The following is a 25,294-nucleotide window of genomic DNA, read 5'->3' on the forward strand; positions in this document are numbered from 1 at the left end:
GCATATTTTAAAAGCAGCATTTAAGGTTTCTTTCCCTTTAAAGTGGGGAAAATAGGCTCAGGTTATTCTGAGAAAACCTTTTAATTTTGAAAGGCATGGAGACAGGAGGATTGGGGAATACAAGGGTAGAGATTTCAGCAGGAAAAGTGACCAGTTCTTAATGAAACTCTGATAGCTCCCACCCTACTGGAGACAGCGTTCTGGACTGGTCATAGGCCCTTCATAGTTATTCTCTACTGTTAATCAAGTCAACAGTGGAATAAGTGCACATTTTTTTGGTGTGTATCTTGAAAAGTGTTTCAAAGTACTCTAGAGGGAGATTGAGGCATCCCTCAGAAAAGCAGCCCTTTATTCTGGAAGGAGGAAATCAACATGGCACATGGGTTCACAGAGGAAAAGTCCTATATAACTAATTTGATATATTTCCATGATAAAGTCATCGGCCTTTGTGTGAAGGGAAGGTGGTAGATGTAGTTTTTCTGGGTTTTACTAAGGCTGTTGATACTGTTCCTCACAGCATCCTTCTGGACATGTCCAACTGTGGGATGAGTGTGTTTCGGGTGTGCCAGGTGAAGAAGTGGCTGAAGGGCAGAACTCAAAGGGTTGCAGTGAATGAGGCTACATCTGTCTGGCAATGGACCATCAGTAGTATTCCTCATGGCTCGATTTTAGGGCCAGTTCTGATCAATATATTTATCAATAATATAGCAATATATTTTTTAACCATCTGGATGAAGGAGCTGAATATACCATTAGAAGATTTGCTAATGATACCAAGCTGGGAGCTGCTGTTGACTCTTGAGGCATAGGATGCCTTTCAGAGGGATCTAGAGAGATTGGAGCATTAGGTAATGATTAATAGGATGAAATTTAACAAGAACAAATGCCATATTCTGCTCCTAGGGTGGAGTAATATTGGGCACAGTAATAAATTGGGAGGGAATGGCTGGAGAGCAGTCTTGCAGGAAGGAACTTGGGGATGCTGATCTGCAGCAGGCTCAGTGTGAGTCAGCAGAGTGCCCTGGAAGCCCAGAAGGCAAACCCCATCCTGAGATGCCAGAAACAGTGTAATCAGCCCGTCAAAAGAAGTGATTGTCCCTCTCTACTCAGTGCTGGTGTGGCCTCACCTTGAGCACTTTGTGAAATTCTGCACCCCACAATTTAAGAAGGTCATAAAGGTCCTTGAATGAATCCAGAGAAGGACAACAAAGCAGGTGAAAGGGCTGGAAGGAATGTCCGTAGAGGAGCAGCTAGGGACTTTAGGGTTGTCTAGTTTGGAGAAAAATAGGCTGAGGGGCAGCCTCATTGTTCTCTAAAGCTTCCTGAGGAGGACAAGTGGAAAGGGAAGTACTGAACTCTTCTCCCCAATGTCCAATGACAGGATGCATAGGAATGGTTCAAAGTTGTGCCAAGGGAGGTTTAGAGTGGACATTAGGAAGCATTTCTTTACTGACAGTGTGGTCACACACTGGAACAGGCTCCCTAGAGAGATGGTCAATGCTCCACGACTGTCAGTATTTTAGAGGCGTTTAGACAATACCCTTAGCAACACGCTTTAACTTTTGGTCAGCTCTGAAGTGGTCAGGCAGCTGGAGTGGATGGTCATTGTAGGTCTCTTCCAGCTGAACTGTTCTAGTCTATTTTATTCCAAACACAGTGTTACCCACTGTTTCCATATCAAGTAGGGGACCACAAGACCACATAAATCATTCTTTCCTATCTTTCTGCACATATAACAATAGTAAATAATACACACATTTACAGTATTAAACAAGGTTTAATTGCCAGCTGTGAAAATTATTTGCAGGTCTTTCTATCACTGTGTTTACAATCAGTTTGTAAAATTGATCCACATAAAAGATTCATGCTATTTATTATCTTAAAAAGAAAAGTAGGAAAGACTATTTAGTGACGTTTTTCTAGTGGCAATCCACTGTTTTAGGCACCACTCATTTTAAGAGATGAAGAACAGATCAATTGTTCGCAACCAGATTTAAGTTTAAGAGTTTTCTTGGCTTTCCCATAATTATGCTTGGTGACCTTGAGCAAATCATCCCTGCACAGATCTGTTAATCTTCATTTCCCACATGTAAAATGTGAAGAGGAATGGATGGGAACACTGGTACATAGAAAATATCATAGATGTATATTTAAGACCTGGAAACATTCTAGTATTATTATGGAAAGGTCATAAATTAGCATTTTCAAACATTCTCAACTGCAGACAGGGCAATCATGCATCATCTTATCTTGACTCACTTTTAAGTGACTAATTTATGGGTTTACTGCCTCACAGAGGCCTCTGAAGTTCTCTGTGTATGTGTTGATGAAATAAATATTTTATTTAGACAATGGAAGCAGCTGAGTTTCCTCTATCTCAGGGAATAGGGAGAAATTACGAAAAAATAAGGCATCTTGTGTGATCTATAAGAGGCAAGAAAGAAAACTTAAGAAGTGCTATTCAGAAGGTGCCTGAAAGTAAAATATGATCAATAAGTGATTACAAAGACATGTGTGGGATAAATGTGAATATTAACTACCCCACAAAAAACTAAAATTTCCTCATGAGAAAGAAAAGATACTGTATTGACATTCTGGAATATAAATTTTAAAACTAACATCATGTGATGGTATTTTATTGTCACCATGACTTTTAGGCCAGCCAGGTGTATCACACCTTCTGGGTAGTATAATGCAGTGGACACATACAAAAGGCTTTATGGCAGAGTTAGAGCAGCAGAAACTAGCTTCTGGTTTGATTTCCCTCAATATCCATGTTACACTACCAAGCTGTTAGCACAGAAATGCTCCCCGGCACCAATTAAAGGTTATTTGTTTTTCTACAGATTTAGAAATACAGACAGGAAAGATGGAATCCCAATTTCCCTAGTAATTTGTAATATCATTTGACTTTATTTACTGTGGGCTGAAAAGATACTCTGGAAGTTATTGATATTTTGGCCAATGCTGAAACCATACTTTATTGCTAAAAGAAATATATTTCTAATGGCTTGTCAGAGGGGAAAAAAAAAGATCTTGTCTCTAAAGCTTATCTAAATGATACAACCTTTTATCAGTAAGCTGTTATGTGGTACTGCCATATTTTCAAGTGCTTCAGTGTAACCATAGAAGTATATTTGGCTGTTACAGCATTTGAAAATCAATAATTATGCACTTTCCATTCCTACTATGCACATCAACATTTTCAATACAGCCATTTCACAGACTGTGGCGCCGTGAAGATGCTGGCATAAGAAAAGCAGATGGAGTTTTAGAGAAAGTCAGTGTGTCATTTCACAATGCATGGAACAAGACCAGAGATCTTTTGTCTAATATAAAACCTTGAACCAGTAAGCTAACAAGGGAGGAAGTTTGAATTATGAAAAAAAGAATTACAAATCTTATTTTATTGTCAATTCTTGTAAGTTTTACATGTTTAAACTCCATTTAAAAATAAATTGTCTCGCAGTATCTCTGTACCTTGTTGATGAACTTGTGAATCAGCTACTGGCAACAAAGACAAAATTCCCTCATTGTATATCCCTTAGTGTGTCCTGAGAACTAATGGTTAGGATTAGGTCAGCATTATAAACATGAAAGAGGGTTAAGAACTTTTAAAAGTAGTCAAAACATAGATCCTTCTGCTCTAGCATCCCATCTCCAGCAGCAGCCTAAAGCTCAGAGAGGGTCATAAGAACATTTAGTTCCCAGCTTCCTACCATCTGCAGCTCAGAGAATTCCTGGGAAAAATGTGATTCCTGTGTAATCAATAATCTTTAATACTTTTTGATTTTTGTATGGTCCTAGGTTACAAAAGAAATCAAGAGATCTCACAGTTCCCTCTTAGAAAGGACATAGCTTTAAACACAACTAGAATCCTCTTTAAAGTTTTCAGTTTATAGGGATATAAAGAATGAAAATAACATATTTCTGAGCAGTTGCAGCAATCCTTGTGCAATAGAAGCTGCACATACTCAATATCAATTGCACATGGCAAACAAAATTATAATTTGCACCTGACTTGATGGCTGAAAGTTGCTGTTGTTTTTATAAATCGTGAATTTTCTAAAATTCTCAAAATCTGCTTTTCCAGTTTATCTTAACATATTTATCTTGCTTCCTATGTGATATTTACAATTTTTTACATGGACAATTAATAAAGTAAAATTTAAATAAAAATGTGGTATGTAGACAATAAGGTAAATTTGATATGCATTATTTCTACTATATAGTACAAGAAACACATAAAGAAAGGATATTTCTTTAGTCTAAATGTGTATGTGATAATATTTGGGTATTCAAAATAAAATATTTTTTCTTCTTCTTCTTTTTTCTAATGAAAGAAAAATGCAATACGCAAGTCACCCTGGTAGAACTGGGGGTCCTGAGATACAGATATATTTGCCCACTGCTGTATGAAAGTAAAACACACAAGCAAAGCAAGAAACAAACCATTGACTTCCATTTTCAGGCTCAATGTCTTCCCAGGACAGAATGTGGACCTCTCTCATATGCCATGCACATTCAAAAGTGCTTTTTCCCAAAGGAAGGTAAAATATGGGAAAATTTAATTAAAGTCCACCTTTTGCTTTAGAAGAGAACAATTAGAACAACTGGAAAGGAATGACAATGGTCAACATAAATTCTAAATAGGTGCACACTGACTCTACCATATTTTCCTTGGCTCTTATAAAAAATCAGGATTACATAGGAACAATGCATACAGTATTCCCACTCGTCTGACATGCACTTCTTGGATGAAATTTTCTTGTACGTCTTCATGAACAGTGTTTGCCTCTCCTCTTTGCTGTTGGCCTTGTTGCTGCAGGGGTTTTTGGTGATCTCCTGTACCTTCACTCACTGTCATGGTAGAATCTCCAACAGCAGACAAGGAACTTTGTCTGGTCCCAAATTCTGTGTTCACTTTCTTCCACCTCTTTACTCTGAAATGAAATTTTAAAAAAGGTGTGACCACAACATGAAACAGAAAAGTCAGGTGAAATTGAAACAACTGCGGATCAAATTTCTTCTAAGAAAAATATTTCAGTAGGAGATGGTAGAATCTAGATGAGAAAATCTTTCTGTATTGTTAACTTTAGAGTACACACTGAATACTTTTTCAGTGGATTCCTTAATAAAAAATGAAAAAGTATAGGGTTTCAGAGCAATTACTTGGAATTGTCTTTCACAGTGAGAAGCAAGCAACTTTTGATGACTAGGAGCCATTATTTATTGATTGGCAGTTCTGAACTTCAGTCCTACTGTTATTCAAGATACATTTAAAGTACTTACTTGAAATTGATGAGTCTCTTTATGGCAAGAAGGGAAAGTGGGGAATAGTGAAAAAGATCAAAGATATCTCAAATCCCTCATTTGACAGAATTCTAGCCTCTAGTTCAGCATCATGTCTTCATATTAAATTTATAACAATAAGGAGAGACTATTTACAAAAAACATAAACACCGTAAAGATTATCATTGAAACATAACAATGCTAAAAGTATGTTAGTTTTTGTAATTTTTGAGTTGGTAAATCACATTCCTAATAACAATGTGCAGCAGACCAAGAACATCCACTCAAACTGGGTACCAAAACCAGGCTATTACACTCTTGGGGAATTTAGAGCACAGAGAATAGACAGTAGCCTTGTATAGAATAACAGAGATTTATCAAAATTTAGGATCTTAAATACTGCCCAAAGTAGCTACACTACAAACTGACTCAAGGAGACTGCATGTAAGAGTGAGAAAATCATGTCAGATCTAAACCATTTCTGTATGTTACTAGTTTTTATCTCATCCATGATTAATTTATTGTGCTTTAAGCTTAGGGACATAAATCTCCAATTCCTTCCATGTCATCGTTTCACTTTCATTCAAATCCTACCAAAAGTCATGGCGCAGTGGTGCTTCTTTATGTGTCTTGAACAGGTTTTCAGAAGAGAATTCACAAACCCATTGGTTTAATCTTGATTCTGTCACCCCTAAAGTCCTGTGAACAAAGTCTGAATAACACATCAAGGAACCTGAGACTTCTTACCAAAATATGGAGACTTTTTACCACTTTGATGGTACCCAGTTACTTCTTTGTAGTTGTAATCCATTCCCTGGCACTGCAGACAGGTCAGTCATGCCACTGTGCACATACACCTAATCTAATCTGCCTACTATTTATAAAACAACAGTGTTCTTAGAAAAAACAGCATCACATGTCAAAAGCATTTAAGCTGCCAAAGTGTAAAAGCCTTTGAGCTGGCATAGTAGAGTAATTGTTTATAGCATCAGGAACCTCATAATGCTCCTGTCTACTGATGAACATCCCCACTAATTATTCCAGATACAGACTGATTGCCAAGCCCTACATCAGTAAGAAGCAATAAGCTGGCAAGTTCTTCACCCTGCTGGATACACAAGACTAGGCTGTTCAGAAACTTGGTTGCTTTTACTGAATTTTACTGGAATCCTTTTGAAAGAGATGCCTGTTTCCTTTTTAATTACTTTAATTTAATGATTTCCAATAATGACTTTGCCTTATAAAAAATTCTAGATAAGTTCTATCAACAGCTCCTTATTAAAATACTTGTGCAAAATCACTCATAGTTCAATCCTTTCCCATTCATTTGCTTATTGAAGATATATTAATAGAATAAAATTAGAATTCCTAAAACTAGCAACTGAAAAAGTTTTAAATTAAATTTAAAAAAAGCAAACTAAAATATATGAAAAAATGTTAGCTGTAATTGATGGCTACGGACTTAAATTACTTCTTGCTTTCCTGGGAATACACATGGTAAATTTTCAGGACAGATCAAGTTATTTGTTTTTAAAATATTTCTTATTTAAAAATTTCAGAAACAAATAGTCCGGCATTTCTAGATGTCATGTAAGGCTATCTGACATCTATAAAAAGTTAGGAGACTTTCATCATGCCTCCTATTTCATTTTTAAATTAATGCAGCTACACATGTAATGAGCTGCTACCAAAACTGCTGTATGAATATTAGAATGGTAAGATTTGAATGTTTAGACAAAAGTACTCACACTTGCCAGAAATCACTAAATCTTACTTAAAAGACTAGTCCTGATCTGTAATGACTTGTAAGACTTGAGTGCCTATTGACAAGCTAATGTACAACAATGTCCTTTTATTTCTGCAATATAAACAGTCTTCAAACACCTCCAGTAGGAATCCCTGAGATTACTGCTTTAATGAAGGGAATTTTTGCCAGGGTGTAACTCGAGTAAGTCACATATATGTCAAAAGGATTTGGCTCAGTTGCTCTTCTCTGGTATATGATATATTTCCTCTGACTAGGTCTGGACGTCTGTGACTTCAATGTGTTTATTCCATGTGATGGAAGCAATGAACAGCCTATTTAAATGCAAACATTTATTAAGATTGTGCCATAAAAAAATTAAGGAGACCTTTCCCTTTGGTATTCTGCATCAGCCAACCTTGAAAACATGTGATATCCAGGAAGAAATGTCACAAGAAGTTGTTGTGTTTTGTCCCTCAGCTCGAAGGGCACTAGGAGCCAAGTGAAATGGGAAACTTGTCTGCTGCCAACTGGAGCTGGTTGAGGTTCCTTGGGGCAGTCAGGGAATAAGACAGTTGCATGAGTGCTCAAGTAACAAGAAAAAGGACAAGAGAGAATGGCCTCAAGTTGTGCCAGTGGAGGTTTAGATGGGATATTAGGAAAAAATTCTTCACTAAAAGGGTTGTCAAGCACTGAAACCATCTGCCCAGGGAAATAGTTGAGTCATCACCCCTGGAGGTATTCAAAAGATGTGTAGATACAGTGCTTAGGGACGTGGTTTAGTGGTGCTGGGTTAACTGGTGAACTTAATGATCTTGAAGGTCTTTTCCAACCTAAAGGACTCTTAATGCTATGATTCTAAGGTTGTATGACTGTGGTTGTGCAAAGTCTGGTGAGCAGCTGTTGCTGTTGCTTTAGCCATCTGTTTGGCCAGTGCTGACAGCGAGTCAAAACCCCTCTGCACGTGGAAGGGCTACTCAGCTGTATTCCAAATTATTGCCAGACAGGGACAAAAACTATGAAAAGATTAAAAATAAAAGTAATAAGCAACTGCTCTTGAAGAAAATTTTAAAAATGGGGTATAAATGAATAAGCAAAATAAAATGCATGGGTTTCAAACTCTAGATAAATGAGCAAAACATTTTAAAGCCCTTTTCCTTACAGCACATGAATAGAAAATGCTATCAAATTCAGCTAACAAAATAATGGAAAGACACAGGCATATAAAAAGGCAGCATACCATATGTCCACCAATATCTAGTACAACAGGAACATTAAGAAGGACATTAAGATAGTGTCCCCATTGTGCCCAGGTATACAATAACATATGGTACATTTCCTGCTTCACTGTGCATTTCCTTGCTTTTGTTGTTTAGCACCACTAATTTAGAGCTCAATTAATATAGTTTGTGCATGCATTTCTCCACAGAATATTTTAAAAATTTTCACTGCTGTTTAAATTAATCTCTTTTTTTAGTGTAAGTGCACAGTAAGTGTTAAATGGAAGGCAAGATTCTTTCCAAACATTAATTAAATGGAAGAGCTAGATAGAACTATTTTAAGGTAGTTACACATGATACTTAAATTATTATTGTTGTCTTATTTAATCCTCACACAATTTGCTGTAATGATTCTACAGAGAAACATTAAAAGGTTGCTGTTTGTTTTAATCAGTGACGACTTCCCAAGGACAGATGTGCATATTTCTCAGGAGTATAGATTAGAGGCAAAATAGTAAGGGACTAGCATAGCAATGTTAAAGAAAATACAACAAGAAATATAAGGCGACTATATTCTGATAAATATCCACCTGGACATGTGGAGAAGAGAGGGAAATGAAGATGTCTGAAAAATTTTTCTCCTTCAAGGATGTTTATTCTTGAAAAACTAAAGCTTAAGGAATCTCCATATTTCCAAAAACAAGACGAACATTATTTGTGAAACACACTCTCTCTCTCTTTTTGGTATTTACAGATTCCATATGCCTCTTAGAAGTGCTGAGTTTTGCCATACTAGCTCAATCCTACCAAGGTTTCTATTTGAATTCAGGTCTCCTATGGAAACTAAAAAACAGTTCTCTTCTCAAAGGAATACTGTTAACTATCTCATGTGCCTTTCTAAAAGATTCATAAACTGTGTCATGAGTGTGATATAGAAAATGAAATTAGATTGGCAATAAGCCCTCACCACCACCATCTCAAATACTTGCATCAGAAATATTTCGATTGAATAATTTAGACCAAATAACTAATATCCTGAATATGTAATTTTTAAATATAAAATGTGAGAGTTCATTTTGTAATAATAAATAATAAATTTCAGTTCGGACCCACTATGATTTGTCTTTTACTGTCTCACCAGTAACAGTGGTGCTACACTGAACTATTTTCAAGTGTGGATATAGAAGGAAGGGATCTCTGGTATGAAACCAAATCAGAGTTAAGAAAGGAAATCGTTATAAGCTTGAGCTAGCATCTACTGGTATAAACTAAACTGCAATTTTAGGCATTTATTTATGAATAAAATGATTAATATTCTGAGTGGAATTACAGGTTAATGCCCAAGATATAGGACATGGATTTATGTCAGATTCTGCTTTAATTAAAACATATTTGCCATTTAGCATTAGGGGACTGTGAACGATCGTGAGTGAACATACGGATATTGGATTAGGTTTCGTATTTTTACACTGCAGAAAATACTCAAACCAACTGTAAACTCACCCACTATGCCAATCTCTAAAAATACTATAGGTGCTTTCAAACAGCATGACTTTTTCTTTAAATGTTAAATGTTGTGTTTCCTTTGAGATCCACAAGACCACAAGCCATCTTTTTCTATATTTCTCATTAAATTATTTTTACTTATTGAACTCATTAAAAATTATGCTTTGATTTTCCTTACAAGAAAATATTTGTGTTTTCCTATATAATTATAACCCCTTTTAACTTCCAAATTTATGTCAGGATAAATTTCCCAAGTATATTTCTGGGTACAGTGTATTACAGTAGGTACTGCTGAAATTCATTATACAATTACATGTAATATTTTCCCTAAGAAAGAATATGACAAAATTAATATTTTGATCAAACTTTTGCGACTAAACCAAACCCTTCACTTCTGTATTGCTGTAGCTGTACTGAAATTTTGAATGAATTACTGACTGTAAGAACTTTTAGAATGGTAGAGGATAAATACAACTCCCTGGCTACTCAATAGGAAAGGCCTCCTTCGAACAGTCTTTCATAACTCAGGTCTTGTTAACTGTGGTTTCCCAAAGAAGAATCATTCCCACTTATAACATAATTGTTTCCCTGTTTTGGCATATGATAAGAATTAAAATGACCTTTAAAAGCTCTCTTTTTCTTGAGTTGTTAATTCTCAGATATTCACATATTTTTGCTCAGTTGACTTTGCATAATAACATCTTTCTTCAATTCAAATATTTTAGAATATGATCATGACAGGCTATGGGATGACCAATTAAGATTACTTGTCCTTTCAACTACATGATAGAAGAAAAATTCTATCCATTCTTCCCAACAAAATGAACACAAGAAGCAAAAATTCAACTTATAGGAGAGTGATAGTAATATTCTGGCCTTTCTACTTTTGGTTTCTAGAATAGTTTGGACCTATTGGAATGAACCAAAATATTCATATCAGCTTTTACAGTGAAAGTATTCAGAAAAAAGTACATTTTTAAAAATTTGCCTGAAAATGCCTTTTTTTTCCTCTTATGTCCATCTCTATTTATCACTCATGCAATTGTGACAATAAGTATTTAATTCCTGGCAAATTACAATAAGGTATCAGAAAATTTCCTTATATTTGAATAAAATAGCATGTTTCAGCATTTTTGCTGTTGCTAAGCATACACTTAGGCTAAAAACAAACTGATTTTGACATTTTTCTCATTATTCAAAGCATTGTGTTTTACATTTGTATTGCAAGCACTCAAAATTTAAATACATTTCAAAGTAAAAATTGAAAAAGAGATATCAGAAATATTGAAGGATGTAGATAGTATAGGTGACTGCTTTAGGACTTGTAAGTAGATGCAAGAAGTCTCGCTTGTATAACATGCTTTAATATTTCTTTACAAAATGCTTTCTGATTTTGAACACAGGAATAGTTCTTCTGGTCCTACAAAGAAGAAGATATAAATAATATATCCACTCCTTTCTGTTTTAAGACCATGATTTGCATAGAATTTTTTTTGAGCAAATTCTTTAATAACAAAAAAAAGGCTAAGAAAGTACACTTGGCATAAGCCCTTTTCTCATTCCTTTTTTAATACATTAAGATTCATTTGCCACAATAATATCTTCACCTACATAATCTCCAGGCCAATAAAAATCATGATCATTTCCCTTCCCAGCAATTACATGGTTGCCAGCTTCAATTTAATTCCTTTTACCCTTTCAGAATTCTTAACTTTTAACAGTTGCTCAACATGCATCTTCATTACTTCTCTCTTACTTCTTTCAGGTATGAAAGATATACAACTCTGTAGCAGACATTAACTTTCTTCCCCATGTCCCTTATTCACTTTCTATTTTGCATCCAAATATGTAATGAAACTAAATGAAGTATTTTCAGAATTATATTGGGGAGGTTCTTTGTACAATTTTTTCCCAATATAAACACTGCACCATGCTAATATTTGGATTGAAAATCAAGTTCTCCTCAAAATAAAGAAAGAAACCATGTACACTCAAATACTTTAATTCCTGAAAAAATTGCTTACTATACTGTGGTATCATTCAAAATTATGCCTCCTAGTTATCATCATTGAATGAAAATTATATGAGAGTTCTGGGAAGCACTAGAGAGTTATGCCATAGACCATGTTCTGCCGTGGATCATTGCCCAAAACACTGCTCATCTTTGACAGTGGTATCTCTTGAACCGGCTGGAGTAGGAACAAATAACAGGCACAACTGCTGTGCTGTGATTACAAGCCTTGCAACAGTGAAAGCAATTCTTTTAAAACTCGTAAGGCTAGAGATAGAACTTGAATATGAGCATTACAATTAGTCATTATGCTCCCTACCATTCCTCCCAGCTTCAAATTCTGACATGATAGAAGCTACTATTTCACCAGCTGTTAAAGATAGCATGCAGCTAGAAAATCATCTAACTGGAAGTTGGAACCTCAGCTTTCAAATACCACAAAGCACTAATCTCCAGTTCTGTGGCTGGTAAGGTTTTGACTGCTGTCATGTGGGAGCTGAAGTGAAAAGCAAAAAATGGTGATGGTAATTTGGTGACATGAAGATTTCATTATCTTATGACCTACCATGTCTGATAAAAAAAGTACAAGGGCTCTCAGGACCAGTAAAATTATCTTATGTATGCAAACAGCAGGGGGAAAGCTCTGATGCCGTAATGGCAGTAAAGCTGACAAAGACAAAAGCAGAGAAAGAGTAAAGCAATTAAAGATGAGGTAAAACACTAGTAGATAAGATATAGAGCATGCTTATTTTTTTCCCCTTGTCCATTTTTTGTAACATTTTTTAATCTATTTACCAATGTGTTAGGGAAACAAATTGATATTTGCCAAATACTATTCATAGATCTGGTAAAAGTTAACAATAATACTTTTCTCAGTTTGGGGTTTTTTGGGAGGTTTTTTGGTAAGAAAATATGCCTGAGTCTTTCCATAACTCAATTACATTAATTGATGCGTTTTCCTGGTCTTAAAATCAAGAATCAAACATGGTTAGAAGGGAAAAAGGGGTTTTACCTCTGTATTTATTTTAACGATCCTTAGGTGCACCATGGCCAGGTCGAATGCACCCCAATGCACACCACAATGCACCCACACAATAGATCTGGTATAACATTATAGGTTTTACTAATTAGCATATCTATCAAAGATTCTCCAATGAGAGGCTTGAGTGAACCCCCCTCCTCAAGGAACCTTCCCCTGGATGGTTCTATCTTAGTTTACAAAATGTGTTCTGGAGAGGACCTTGGGGTCTGGGGCACACTGATCTCTAACTATGAGGCTTCTAAGATGTTTAGTCTCCTAGCTTGACAAACAAGTCTAAGAATGTAGGCAAAAAACACTCTTGGTTATGACAATGCTAGGTCAAAATTCTTCATGGTATGACCGTGTTTCTACTGTCTATTTTTCTGGTACTCCTCCAGCATCCAGAACCATTGCATCAGGAATGTCAGTGGACACATTCCTGCTTAGTACTTTCAGGATTCTTTTATTGGCCTGTTGCCCAGAAATTCAAATAAACAATTTTGGATCCAGACAATGGACTTATTGTCCTCAGTATGCTTGGACATTGTTTCCAGGTTTAGCTGTTACCTTTTCGGGGATCGAGGTGAGACTGACAGTTCTGTGGTTTCCCATCTCCATCTTCTCTCCCTTTCCATGCAAAAGGCTGTTCAAAATGCTGCCTCTGTTTGCTGCCTCTGTTATTCTTGATCTCACCCAGGCTTCAGTGCCTCCTGTTTCTCATGTTTGGCCAACAACAGTGCCATGCTCAGCTCATCTCCTGCCTTCATCATTCTGTAAATCTCATTCACACCCCTATCAGATCTCTGAGTGGAAGGGTTCAAGACTCTTCCCTTGCAAAGCAGACAATGCATCCACTTGACCCATTCAGGAGCTGGAGCATACACAACTGTTGGTTTATTGTACATTCATGCTTAAAAGTTAAAAGAAAACCCCAAATATATATACATTAAGATGGAATATTAGTAGATCCAATTGTATGTAATTGACTTTAATTTCACATCCTCTGTAATTTTACTTATAACTTTTGATGATAGAAAAGGTCGTATATCTTGAACATCCTTTCTTTAAAAAGTAACAATACAAAAATGTTGTTTGTTTGGTTTTCTTGTTTGTCTGTTTGTTTATTTTTTTATAGAATTATTTTGTTAGTGTTACAATTCTCTGTCTGTTGCTTCACAAGTCCTTGTTTTTTCAGATCTCTAAATTTTTTTGGTACTTCCAAAGATTAAATTTTTCAAACTATTCTTTAGATGCCTGTAAATGGCTACTTTTGAAAAATACTGATGCAATAATAAATAAAAGAAAGGTTATAGTTCTATTTATGTCATTAAATTAATAGAATATTGGACTGACATGCTATGAAGCTCTTCTGTGACCAGAAACAGAATCCAGCTTTTTGCTCTGTTTTTAAACCAGGCATAGCTGATTCAGTGTATTCTCCTTATTTCCCGAAAATTATGGTCACAGCGGGGGTCGTAGAGTGAGCATCATTCTACTGGGATCAGAAATATCAAAAACAGTTTGAGAATATTGCCTGCACAGTAGATTTTCTTAGATTTTAGGAACTTTTACAGCATTTTATAGAAGATACAGAAGATCCATAGACTATGTGGAATTCAGAGGCACATACATGATCTATGCTGGATTTAAAAACCACAAAAACTTAAACCAAACAAGCTAGTTTTTTCATCATGTGGTTCTGAATTCTGCTCACCTCTTGTGTTGTATGTGCTGGATTTGATCCGTTTTGTGCCAGTATAATTACATTAACTGCATGAACTGATGCACAGAGTATTAGAACTATTCACTGTCAGGTTCTAATAATGAGGGGCCTTGCCATTTTGGTAAAGCAGCTCGTCTCTCGCAAGTTATGTTAGATAGAAAATTGAGTGTAATACAATTATACATGAAAATAGAGTCATGTTTGTTACAAACACATGCATGTCTGTGAGTTAATTTACCTCTGAATAAGAAGAGGTATGAACACAGCATTCAATTATTCCTAAACCTGATGGGAGAAATACATTTTTTCCCCTGCAAAATTGTGAAAGAAGCACCACTGACAGCTCAACGCTGATGCATCTCTAACATGTAAAGAGCTACTTTCACAAAACTAATAAAAATTCGGAGCATACATAAATAATTTCTGTGCAACAACTCCTTTAGTATTAGTCAGAATTTCTAAGTTTTCCTAAGTCTTCCCTCCTTATAACCTAGAAACTTAGAGACAACATACAAAGAATATGAATAATCTTAGCTCAACTTTAACTTCGCAATTTTTCAGTTTGGCACAACTATCACTTGGGAATTTTTTATGACAAGTGCAACTGTACTGGGAAGGCAAAGAAGCTCTTTAGTGGCAGTGTCGTCTTCAGAATGAAGCACTTAAAGTGCCTCTAAGAGGAATACATTTGCATTCTCCAAGTCTGAGATGCTGTTTTACTTAACAAATCTTATGTCTGGGGGAACACCAGAATTCATTTATGAATCTAAAACCATAAGAACATTAGAAAGTTCTATCTTCTTTTTTTTATTAATTTTCTAAATTTTGGAACACAGCTGTGTTGCACTGCAGGTGGCAGTGGCCACTGCACCAGAGCATTCAGAGAAGTGCTCCACAGGCCTCCAGAACACAGAGTTCTGATTCTCACCCCGTGGTTACGGTGAGTTCCCATGTGCCTAGTGCTTCTTAGTTTACATGTTTTAAGTTTATTGGTTCAGGAGTTCTCCACCCAGTTTTATGTATAAGTTCATGTTTATGTATTTCTCCTAGTTGCTTATGTATTAGTTCTGGAAAGTTCTCCCTTCTTCGCTGCCCCATTGGTCTACTCATGTAATTCCCGCCCCTAAGTTATCCCCATTGGTTATTCCCCTGTTATCTCTTCCTCCTCACTCGATCCCGATGGGTTGTTTCCCTTTGTTCCACCCCCCATATAAAATGCTGTGCTGTCTCGTTTTTCCTGGTCTTTGACCCTGGATTTTCCGCCGGCAGTAAACCAGCTGGAACCTACACTGAGACTCCTTCTTTCATCCTTTGTCTCTGCTGATGCTTTGACACCACCTTTGTTTGGGGCTCGGTCCTTGCGAAGGAGCCAGCTTTCCCTGCAAGCTGCAGCTGACAGCTTTCCCTCCTTCCTGCAGCCAGCCCCTGCCTGCAGCAGCAGAAGCCCCGCATCTGCAGCTGGATGCTGTGCTGCCTCGGGCAGCCCCAACAGTGTCACAGCTGAAGCACATCAACAGTGAAAAAATAAATAACCGTCAAATACTTCACAGGTAATGGTAAAGAAACACAAGCCTATAAACCTCACAAATGCTGACAGACCCATGTTGACAGACCATCCTTGCTTGCTTTTTTTAATTTTGGTAGCAAAATAGGCTTTTTTTTTTTTTTTTTTCTTTTTGCAAGGCACACCATGACGGATATAGAAAAAGACATTACTATATCTCTGCCTAAAAGATAAAAGTAGAAAGTGCAGTATTTGAAGTTACAGGCCCAAGAAACAATTTTGCACATCATCATTCAGGATCTCTAAAGATGATAGTTTAAAATTCGTGAAGTGACAGTGAGATCAATTCAGTGAAAGGCATCATCAGACTGTCAGCATTCAAAAAAAAGAAAAAAGTCAAACAGAAATAGCTAACTTCTGATTAGTTATAGACAAGTAGATTTGAAACAATCTAAATTGGCAGGAGTTGAATTTGAAAACTTCTGAATTATTCCACTTATAAAACTAATAGCTTTTTTAAATTATCCCATTGTTTTTTCAGTGAGAACATGCTGCTCTCTTATTTGAAAGAAAAAAATCGTTCATTATGCAGAATTTGGAAAGTACAAGATACTGTAACAATGGTCTGGAACAGTGAAGTTTCAAGAAAAAAAGTGAACTGCTAGGAAAGAAGTGGAGCACGGAATAGTTATGCTATGATAGTAATCCAATAAAATGACCACATGATGAATATTGAATACAATATTTACTATATCTGACAAGAAATCATGCCTAACCAAGAAAAGGTTTGCAGAACCATAAACATGAAAAGACATGTCTGGTCTGGCTTGAACAGCAGAGGTGACTAAGCAAAATTCAGGATGTATATGATGGAGTGAATAGGAACAGGTCACAACCTCTGTCAACATTGAATAAATGTTAACAAAACACAAGTCTTGAGAACTCTTGTAGTAGGCTATTATAAAAGCTTTACAGGGGGCCTGAAAGCAATTGAACAATTTAGTAGAAGAAAAGGCTTAAAAGATACCATCTCTGACTGAGGAGTCCTTGATTTTGATTTTCCTGGAATCTTGCATGGTACTCCTGGGGTGTATGACCACCTGCCTGCTTTGCTCTTAAAGTCTTGCAGAGACCTACCTTTGTCCACCCCCAGAAAGAGGACACCAGTTTAGTTGGAACTTTGAGTGATATTGTTCTGTTGCACTCACTAGGCACTGTTGAGCATACAGATCAACATCCAAAACAAAGACGTTTTTTCAGATCCATACTTGAGGTGGCATAAGAAGAATTGTAAAGTGAAATTAACTCTGCAAGAACTTGGAGGACTTTTTGCTTCTGCTATTTTTTTTTTTCATCCAACTGCATTTAAGACACATGTCCTCACTGAGCAGGGAGAAGCATTCAGATTTATAAAGATGGGTTTCTCTTTTACTTTAAAGCACTACCAGTGTCTCAAAATGCAGCAAAAGAGAACATAAAGTTCAGTCTTTTTGATTTCAGATTATGATTTCTCTCTGTCCGGTAAAACCCAGTGGTATTTTGCCTGTATTACGATCTCAAGGATAAGGTGAAATTACAGTTTCTCCTTTGGAAGACTTTGAGCTATTATCACTCTTATATTTCATTGCAATTAATGATAAATTTCTTTTTCATGTCAATGAATGTAAGTAATTAAAATAATTGTAGTGTATTTTGTTTCTTTGAGATCAAATATGGCCTTAAAAAAATGTTGAAATAACACCTCCATAATTGTCACTTGAGAATTAAAATCAATTCGAGTAGCACTGGACTTCAGCAAAACTGTGCCTTGTTAAAATATATTAAACTGGAAGCATCGCAACTCTTGTAATTTTTGCCATATGCTTCAGTTTCACTCAGCTTAGCCTATTTGGTACAAATTTTGCAATATTGTGTGGTGGTTTGATGCTGGCTAAGTGCCAGGCACCCATGAAAAAACTATTGACTTATTTTCCTCTGCTACACCTGAGAAGAGGAGGGGGAATTAAAACAAAAACTTAATGAGTTAAGGGTTAGGGGAAAAACAGTTTAAGGCAAAACAGGTTCAAAACTTAAACCGTATAAACAAAATTTATTAACAGAATTAAAAGTAAAAAGGGTAACGAGAACTAAAATAAACCTTAAGAACACCTTTCCTTCCCAGTCCCTCAATCTTTCCCACCAACTGTACAAGAAGACAAAAACACGGGCTTTTGGTCAGTCTTTCTAAGAATCTTTTTTCAGTTCATTCAGGGAAAGGAGTTCTTTCTTCTCCTGTGCCCTGGGATCCTTCCGATGGGAGATAGTTCTCTGCCAACATTTCCAGCACGGTTTTAACTTTCACGAACAGCAGCCTGACCTGCTGTAACCTGAGTCCCTCCCACGGGCCAAGAAGTCTTCCCACAACTGCCTAGCGTGGGTCATTTTAGTTCATGGGGTTTAGTCTTTTAAGGATGTGCTGTTCTACTTTGGAGCCAAGGGTTCTCTTTCTCTATGTCTAGAACCAAAGGTCCTCTCTCTCTGTTTGAGTTCCTAACTAGGAACTAGAATCTAACTACATTACAACTTTTCAGTATCCACGTGCTCCAGCGTGAGTACTCTTTCTCACAGGCTGTGCGTGGATCTCTGCATCCCCCCATGCACCTAATGAACTACAGGGAAACAGTTTGTTGTATCATAGTCCTCACCACGGCTTGCAGAAGAATTTCAGCTCTGACACCCAAAGCACTTCTTCCCCCTACCTCCTTTCACTGACCTTGGTGCCTCCATGTTGGTTCTCCTCATGTGGCTTTACTTTTCCTTCTCTCTGGCTCTGAAGAAAATTGTTATAAGTATTATTGTTCTCAAGTTCTATCAATTGAAAAGTTCTTACAGAGCTTCACAGTGCTGAAAAGGTTGATCTTGTCTGTGCTCTGTGTCGGGGAATTGTTCGCTGTCTTTTCATCGCTGGCCACATGGTCCCTGCCGGCACCACACGGGTGGCCCTGGGCACGTAGTCTCAGCCTCGGGAGGGCCCCGGCCACATGGCTGCCAGTGACCCCCGCCAGGATGGGCCCCAGCGGCTGCCTCACCACGCCTCGGGAGAAGAAAAGAGAGCTTCCTCTGCTTTTTCCTTTCTTAAATATGTCATCACAGAGGCATTACCAACTTGTCTAATTGGGCTAGTAACCTGCCCATTGTCAGAGCCTTCAACGATTGGCTCTGTGCCGGACATAGAAGTTTTGAGCAGTTCTTCTCCTGCTCCCCCCCCACCAAAACCAGGCTGTGTTAAACCAATGCATACTGCCTCTATCACGACACACTTTCCCATCATCCCATCCAAAGATATTTCATTTTTCATATCTTATGAAGCCAGCTTTAGCTAGCCTCCTTAAAAGGGACATGACTCTAGAATATGGAAGTAAATCTTTGAAACACTGGAAAATAATTATTCATTTAAAGGATAGGTTTCCAGGGCCTTCTGCAAAGTGCATTATTGCTATAAGTCCCAGACTTGGTCACACATCACTTTCTAATTAATGTTCTCTTTTATACTTCCTTCCGCATTCTCTTTTTATCTGTGCATCTATCTGTTTTGAATATACAAGTTAATTTCTTAATTATTCTGAAGTAATTTATTTTGCAACGAATTGCAAGCTTTTTGGTAGATCAGTTCTGCATAGAAGCATTAACTTTTCATTTAGATATCAAACCACAAAAGTTTTAGTGCTTCTGAAGACTTGAATGTAGGACAGCGGGGTGGTTCAGTCTGGACCGGACGTAGACGGGGACAGGAGATCTCTATAAGCAGATCTTGGAACATGCGGTTTATTGCAAAGGGCGTGGGTATAGGGGCACTGCTTAGAGCTGCAGCTGGCAGCTCTGAGCAGGCCCAAGAGAGCAAGAGAGTAAGCGAGTAAGTAAGGAGAGAGAGAGAGAGAGTGTAAGAGTGTGCGAAGAGTAAGAGAGGAAGAAGTGATGAGAATAGAATGGAATGGTGAAGTCTTGGTTACAATACAATACATCATCTTCTGTACTGAATATTCTAATTGTCACTAACCAATCTAATACAAGATACAAATCCTATAGCATTTACATACAGCCTATAAGAGTTCTTATATTACCATAGAGTGTTACATCTTAACTTCTAAAAACTACTCTTTGGACCCCTTCTGCTGAGCTAGTAGGGTCTGCTCTGACCCTTGGACCTGTTTGCAAGCAGAGGGTATTGTTCAATCAAGAGGGGATTACCTTCAGTTGGCCATACCATTGTTTCCCAGTTGTTCAGTAACTAAGACTTGGTATTTCAAAGGTGGCTTTCATTTCAATGTCGCCTGTAGTTTTCATATTCCCAAAATCTTTTGTCAGGCAATCATATTTATAAGGCTTTCCTGTTTCATCTTCCCCAACACTTGAAACCTGTCTATTTAAAACTACAGTGCAATATGTGTATTTACTAATTGATTTCTAAAATCAAACACCGGATAATCAAAAACTGATCTGTGTGTGTCAAGTAAATAGTTTCGCCTAAATACTGAAAACCTGTACTTCCTCAAATTCTAAATTTTGATTGTGTGATTTGCTCATGTTTAGTCTAGTGATTGCAAATAAAGAAGTTTTACTGAAAAGTAACTTCAGTCCAGCTACTGCTGTGATGGGATGATGCTGTACCCTGGGGAATTTTCTGAAAAAATTGTAGGTTGTGTTTTGTGAGACTTACAGAATTTTAATGGTGGTCACTACAGATCTGTATTGATGCTTCAGAAATCATCCATGTGTGGGCAAGCAGACAAAATCCATTCCTTAAAAGTATCTCAAGAATTTCTTTGAAGAAAAATGAGTAACATACACTAATATTTTTTTGCAAGTGACAGTAAATGCAAAGCACAGCAGGAGGCTTTCAAGTATGGAACTGATGGATGACAAACGTGCTACCCTAAAAAAAAAAAACCTGTACGTAATGTAAGCTTTGACTTTTTGGAAATGTTGTTGGAAGAAGCTATATCATAAAAATTCTTCACATTGCTATGTGAAAACTAGAAGAAAGTGATTCTTCTGGTCTCCAGAATAAAACATAACTGAAATATGTGCTAAGAAGTGATAAGCACAGCTCGAAGATTTAATTAAAACTCTCAGGAATAAAGAAAAAAGCTGCTGACACAGAAACTGTCATGACAAATTATCTTTTGAATAATCTTTAAGAACTAGAAAATGCACAGTTGACTACAGAATTAAAATTCTTGCTGAAGGCCATAACCTAATCTCAAACATGATACACATTTATACCATTCAGCATAAAGTCATCGACTTACTCTCATGCATTTGGAAAAGTTGAAATTTGAAATCATATGTAAAAAGAAGTGTGTTTCTTTTATAAATGTTTTGCAACTTGTATGGTTCTTTAAAAAAACTAATGTAAAATCACATTTCAAGACCATGATATTTACTATCTGCAGGAAAGCAGTTTGCTCTTTAATTACAAGCTAATAATATTATTAATCATTCTACAAATGGTATTTCTACTTAGTGACAGAACAATATCAGGAAAGATCAACACTCATTTCAAAAACATTTATGGTGGCAGTCTATATTTAAGAAAATCATCCAATACTTTAGCTTAGCTTTCAGACTAATACGCTGTTATCTCTACTGTATATATGACTTCAATGCCATTGAAAGAAAATGGTTACTGCCATCATTAAGAGGATTAGGAAAAAAAAGATCACATATTCACATATTGAAATCTAATTGTTTGTTGCCGTATAAAATGTTACTGATTTAGCCAAACTTTTGCTCCACTAGTGGCCTAATAATTTCTAAATAATAAATTGAAATAGAAAGGATGAATCTTGCTCATGAAATCATATGTCGAGTTTTTCCTTTTGGAACACTTACAGAATTATGTCAAAAGCCAGTGCTTACTGGGGTGAATATTTAGTTCAGACACAAAATCCAAAAGAATACAATGTAAGGAAAGGAACCTTTAAGATAAGTAAATAATAATATATGTACTGCTGGTATTTAAGGTAATCAGCTTAGAATAAAAAATATCCTCATATACTGAACTTTTCCAAACGTATAAGAAGCAACGTGGCTGATGCTGTGGACATTACAACATTTTCAGTCACAATGAAAAAAAATAAAAAAGGACTAGAATTATTGGATTGCTAAATCTTTCTTGTATCGAAATTTACTCATCTGCTGGCATTAAATCAGTAACACAAAGAGTTTAGCAACTTTTAATGCTTTAAATGAAAACTTCCTATGAGAGAGATTAAGTGCAGACAAGCTGGCTGTAGTTTCGGCAGGTCGTTGACCAAAGACCATTGTTTGGCTTTCCAATTTCATAGAGGGCAAACACAACTATGGTGTTGTAAGCAACTCAAAAAACATGGAAACTTTCTTTCTGTTATGTTCCTCTAAATGTTCATAAATCCACCATCTCCTTACGTTTACTTCTGTGTAGGTTCTGTTGAATATCAGAAAACTAAAAGTTAGTGATCAGGAGTAATTTTTAGATACGCACGTATGCAAACAACACATCAGTATCTTACTAAATGCCTGCTCAAAATCAGTCTGCATTTTTAAATTTTAGAAATCTCAAAAAAACCCCCATTTTACACAGATGTATTTCTCATTTTCAAAAACCTATAGGTGAAAGCATTGTGAAAGATCAGCAACTTAGCTGAGGCACTTTATAATTAAATTAAAAATATAGAATAAGTTTAAAAGGATCAAAAATTGCCATTTTATTTCCTTTGTTGATTTCTTAATTGGAGACCTGGGGATTTTTCCATCTGCATCTGACAGAAAATTTCTCATAAACTTTATGAATGAAAACAAGTCATTCAAGGTCTTAGTAAACATGTCATGAGATAAATTCATTGTTGATGACAGTTTAGAAAACACATTCAATTTGAGAATGAAGGACATGGAAAATATATGTAATTATGAGTTTAAATTCTCTAGAAGACCAATTCTAAAGCTACAGAGAAACAATATTAGTATTTCCGTATTTTGCAGAAGCTAATAGCATCAGGATGCTGTACAACTTGTCTTTTGCCTGGAATTTTTAAACTGGTAGAAGAAGGATGCAAGATCTTGTCTTTACAAAACTGTTATATATCATTCAATATTCTTTTCCCACATTCATTTTGCACAAGACAGTGTAATAGCTCATATTCATTGAGATAGTATCCTTGTGATTCCTGGCTGCCAATTTGGTATATCAAAAATGTGAATAATTTAAGATCTAGATTAGAGGAAGAGTTGCTATGGTGCTAGAAGTTTAGAATGAATCAATCCCCATGAGGTGACTCATTTCCCAAGACCCACCGATTCACAGTTCTTTGAATTGTCACCTCCACTGTGAGAAATGAATATATCCATTAAAAAAAGCCCCAAACAAATGCAACTTTATATCCTTTCAAGGTACTTAATAGCTCCACTGCCGAGGCAACAGAATCAAATGCAATTCTTCACACTCTTTTGCTAAGGGGAAAAAAAATCATCCTTGAGAGCCGCCTTTCAAATAAAATTTCCACTTTGAATTTGATACAAGCATAAAAGTTTAGCAACTTTGCTGATGTTACAATGTATTCGTTCGTAGCCATAATTTACTGCTCCTGCAGGATATATTGCTGTAGCATGCACGCCAATCATATTTTACATCTTTTAGCTTTGCCTGTCCCAAGTCTCAAGTATCTAGCTGTATGTAATTGAAACCTTCACCTTTTGTCACTCCCTGAATCTGCTTAAATATATTTTTATTTTTAAAAGGACAAGTTATTTAAATTATTACTACAATACTTATTCTAAATGTTTGTCGCTTAATACTGTTGGTGATGTAATAAATTATGTAATTTTTAATTAAACCTTTTTTAGTTACTATGTGTGTAAATATCTAAATATGATCAAGCCCTCATAGAAAGCTTTTATGCAGTAAACATAAAAAATGGAAAAAAACCCAAACTCAGAGTAATTAGTACCTGAATATTGGCTGAATATTTGATGGCTATTTGGGAAGGCAAGTTCTCAGTGAAAGAAGGTTAAACTAGATCAAATAAGACTACTGCCCCTGTAAGCATCTGAATAATTCATTTTTCATATAGTCTGAAACGTGGAACCTTATTCCCAGATTCCAAATTTCATTTTAAGAAATGAAAATTTTGTATTTTCTTTTCAAGCTGTTCTTCCATGGAGTTAACTCATATACTTTGAACAAAGAACTGAGTTACACTGGATAGCCGCCTTGTAAGAATCACTGACTGGTGGGTAGGAAGTCCCTTGATACAGAAAAAACATTTATTTTAATTCTTTCAGTCCTACATAAAGAAAAAGTTCATTTTATTCAGTAAAGATGGAGATATTGATCGGTTCAGTCAGATATGTCATTCTGAAGCATTAACTCTGCCTTCTCCTCCTCCCTTACTCTTGGAAAACATATTGTTACCAGCAGAAAGACAATCCTTTTGGGTGGATAGAAGTGATACAGAACTTCAGAATTTATTCTCCACTGAGGACAGGGAAAATGAAAAATTCAAATTGTGGAGGAAATGTATGATGGAAAGGTAAGACTTATGGGTAGGCTCTCCTCTTGCCACTTGCTACAAAATCCATACAAGTGTATGGTTGCAAAAGCAAACATCTCCTAAGCTAAAAGTTGAAAAACTGTGACCCACAACATTTTAGTGGAACCAAATTTTATTTAAAATGTAGTCTTACATGCGTGGTTGAGAATTGTATCCCTATTCACACCTGCCCTGTTAATCACCCTTGCTGCTTCTAATCTTCTTCTGTCCCTTCCCCTGCTATCTAATACTCTTCTTTTTGCCCTTCCTATATTACCTCTGCCCCCAGTCCTCCACTGTGTGTCATGTCAAGCCCAGTCCTGCCAACCTTTGCCCATCTCATCCACACTGCTGTTCAGTGGGACGTGGATGTCAGAGGGGGAGTGCTGCATACATACAACAGAACCTGCCTCAAAACACTCCAGATTCCACATGTTCTCTGCAGGTGGAAGAAGCAGTTCTAAACAAATATTATATTACCTTGTGATTCAGGATTGTTGTACACCAGGTAGGCTGAAAAGCTATGAAGCATTTTGCTTGAGAACTCTTAACGAGTCTCCAGTGCAGGAAATTGATTTCTGCAGGCTTCATCACAATATTCCACATTTTCACAGGGAAGGCAAAAGGCATTTATCTGACAGCAGAACAATCAATTTACCTGATTTAAAGTCTCTGCTCTAAAGCACTGTGAGTCAAAAAGTTTAAACTCAAGTATTATTTTAATGTA

At 36.4% G+C, this 25,294-nt stretch overlaps 1 protein-coding gene across 1 annotated transcript in view; it reads right to left on the bottom strand.

Annotated features, from left to right (window-relative positions):
- Window positions 1-1,757: 1,757 nt before the first annotated feature.
- CCDC102B (coiled-coil domain containing 102B) overlaps window positions 1,758-25,294 on the bottom strand; it is a 149,123-nt gene continuing 125,586 nt past the window's right edge. The window contains exon 5 of the mRNA XM_020584402.2: window positions 1,758-4,943. Coding sequence (XP_020439991.2) covers window positions 4,854-4,943 — 90 coding nt within the window. The 3' untranslated portion in view covers window positions 1,758-4,853. The remainder of the gene's footprint in view (window positions 4,944-25,294) is intronic.

This window comes from Corvus cornix, chromosome 2 (assembly GCF_000738735.6).
Source record: "Corvus cornix cornix isolate S_Up_H32 chromosome 2, ASM73873v5, whole genome shotgun sequence".
NCBI classification, from domain to species: Eukaryota; Metazoa; Chordata; class Aves; order Passeriformes; family Corvidae; genus Corvus; species Corvus cornix.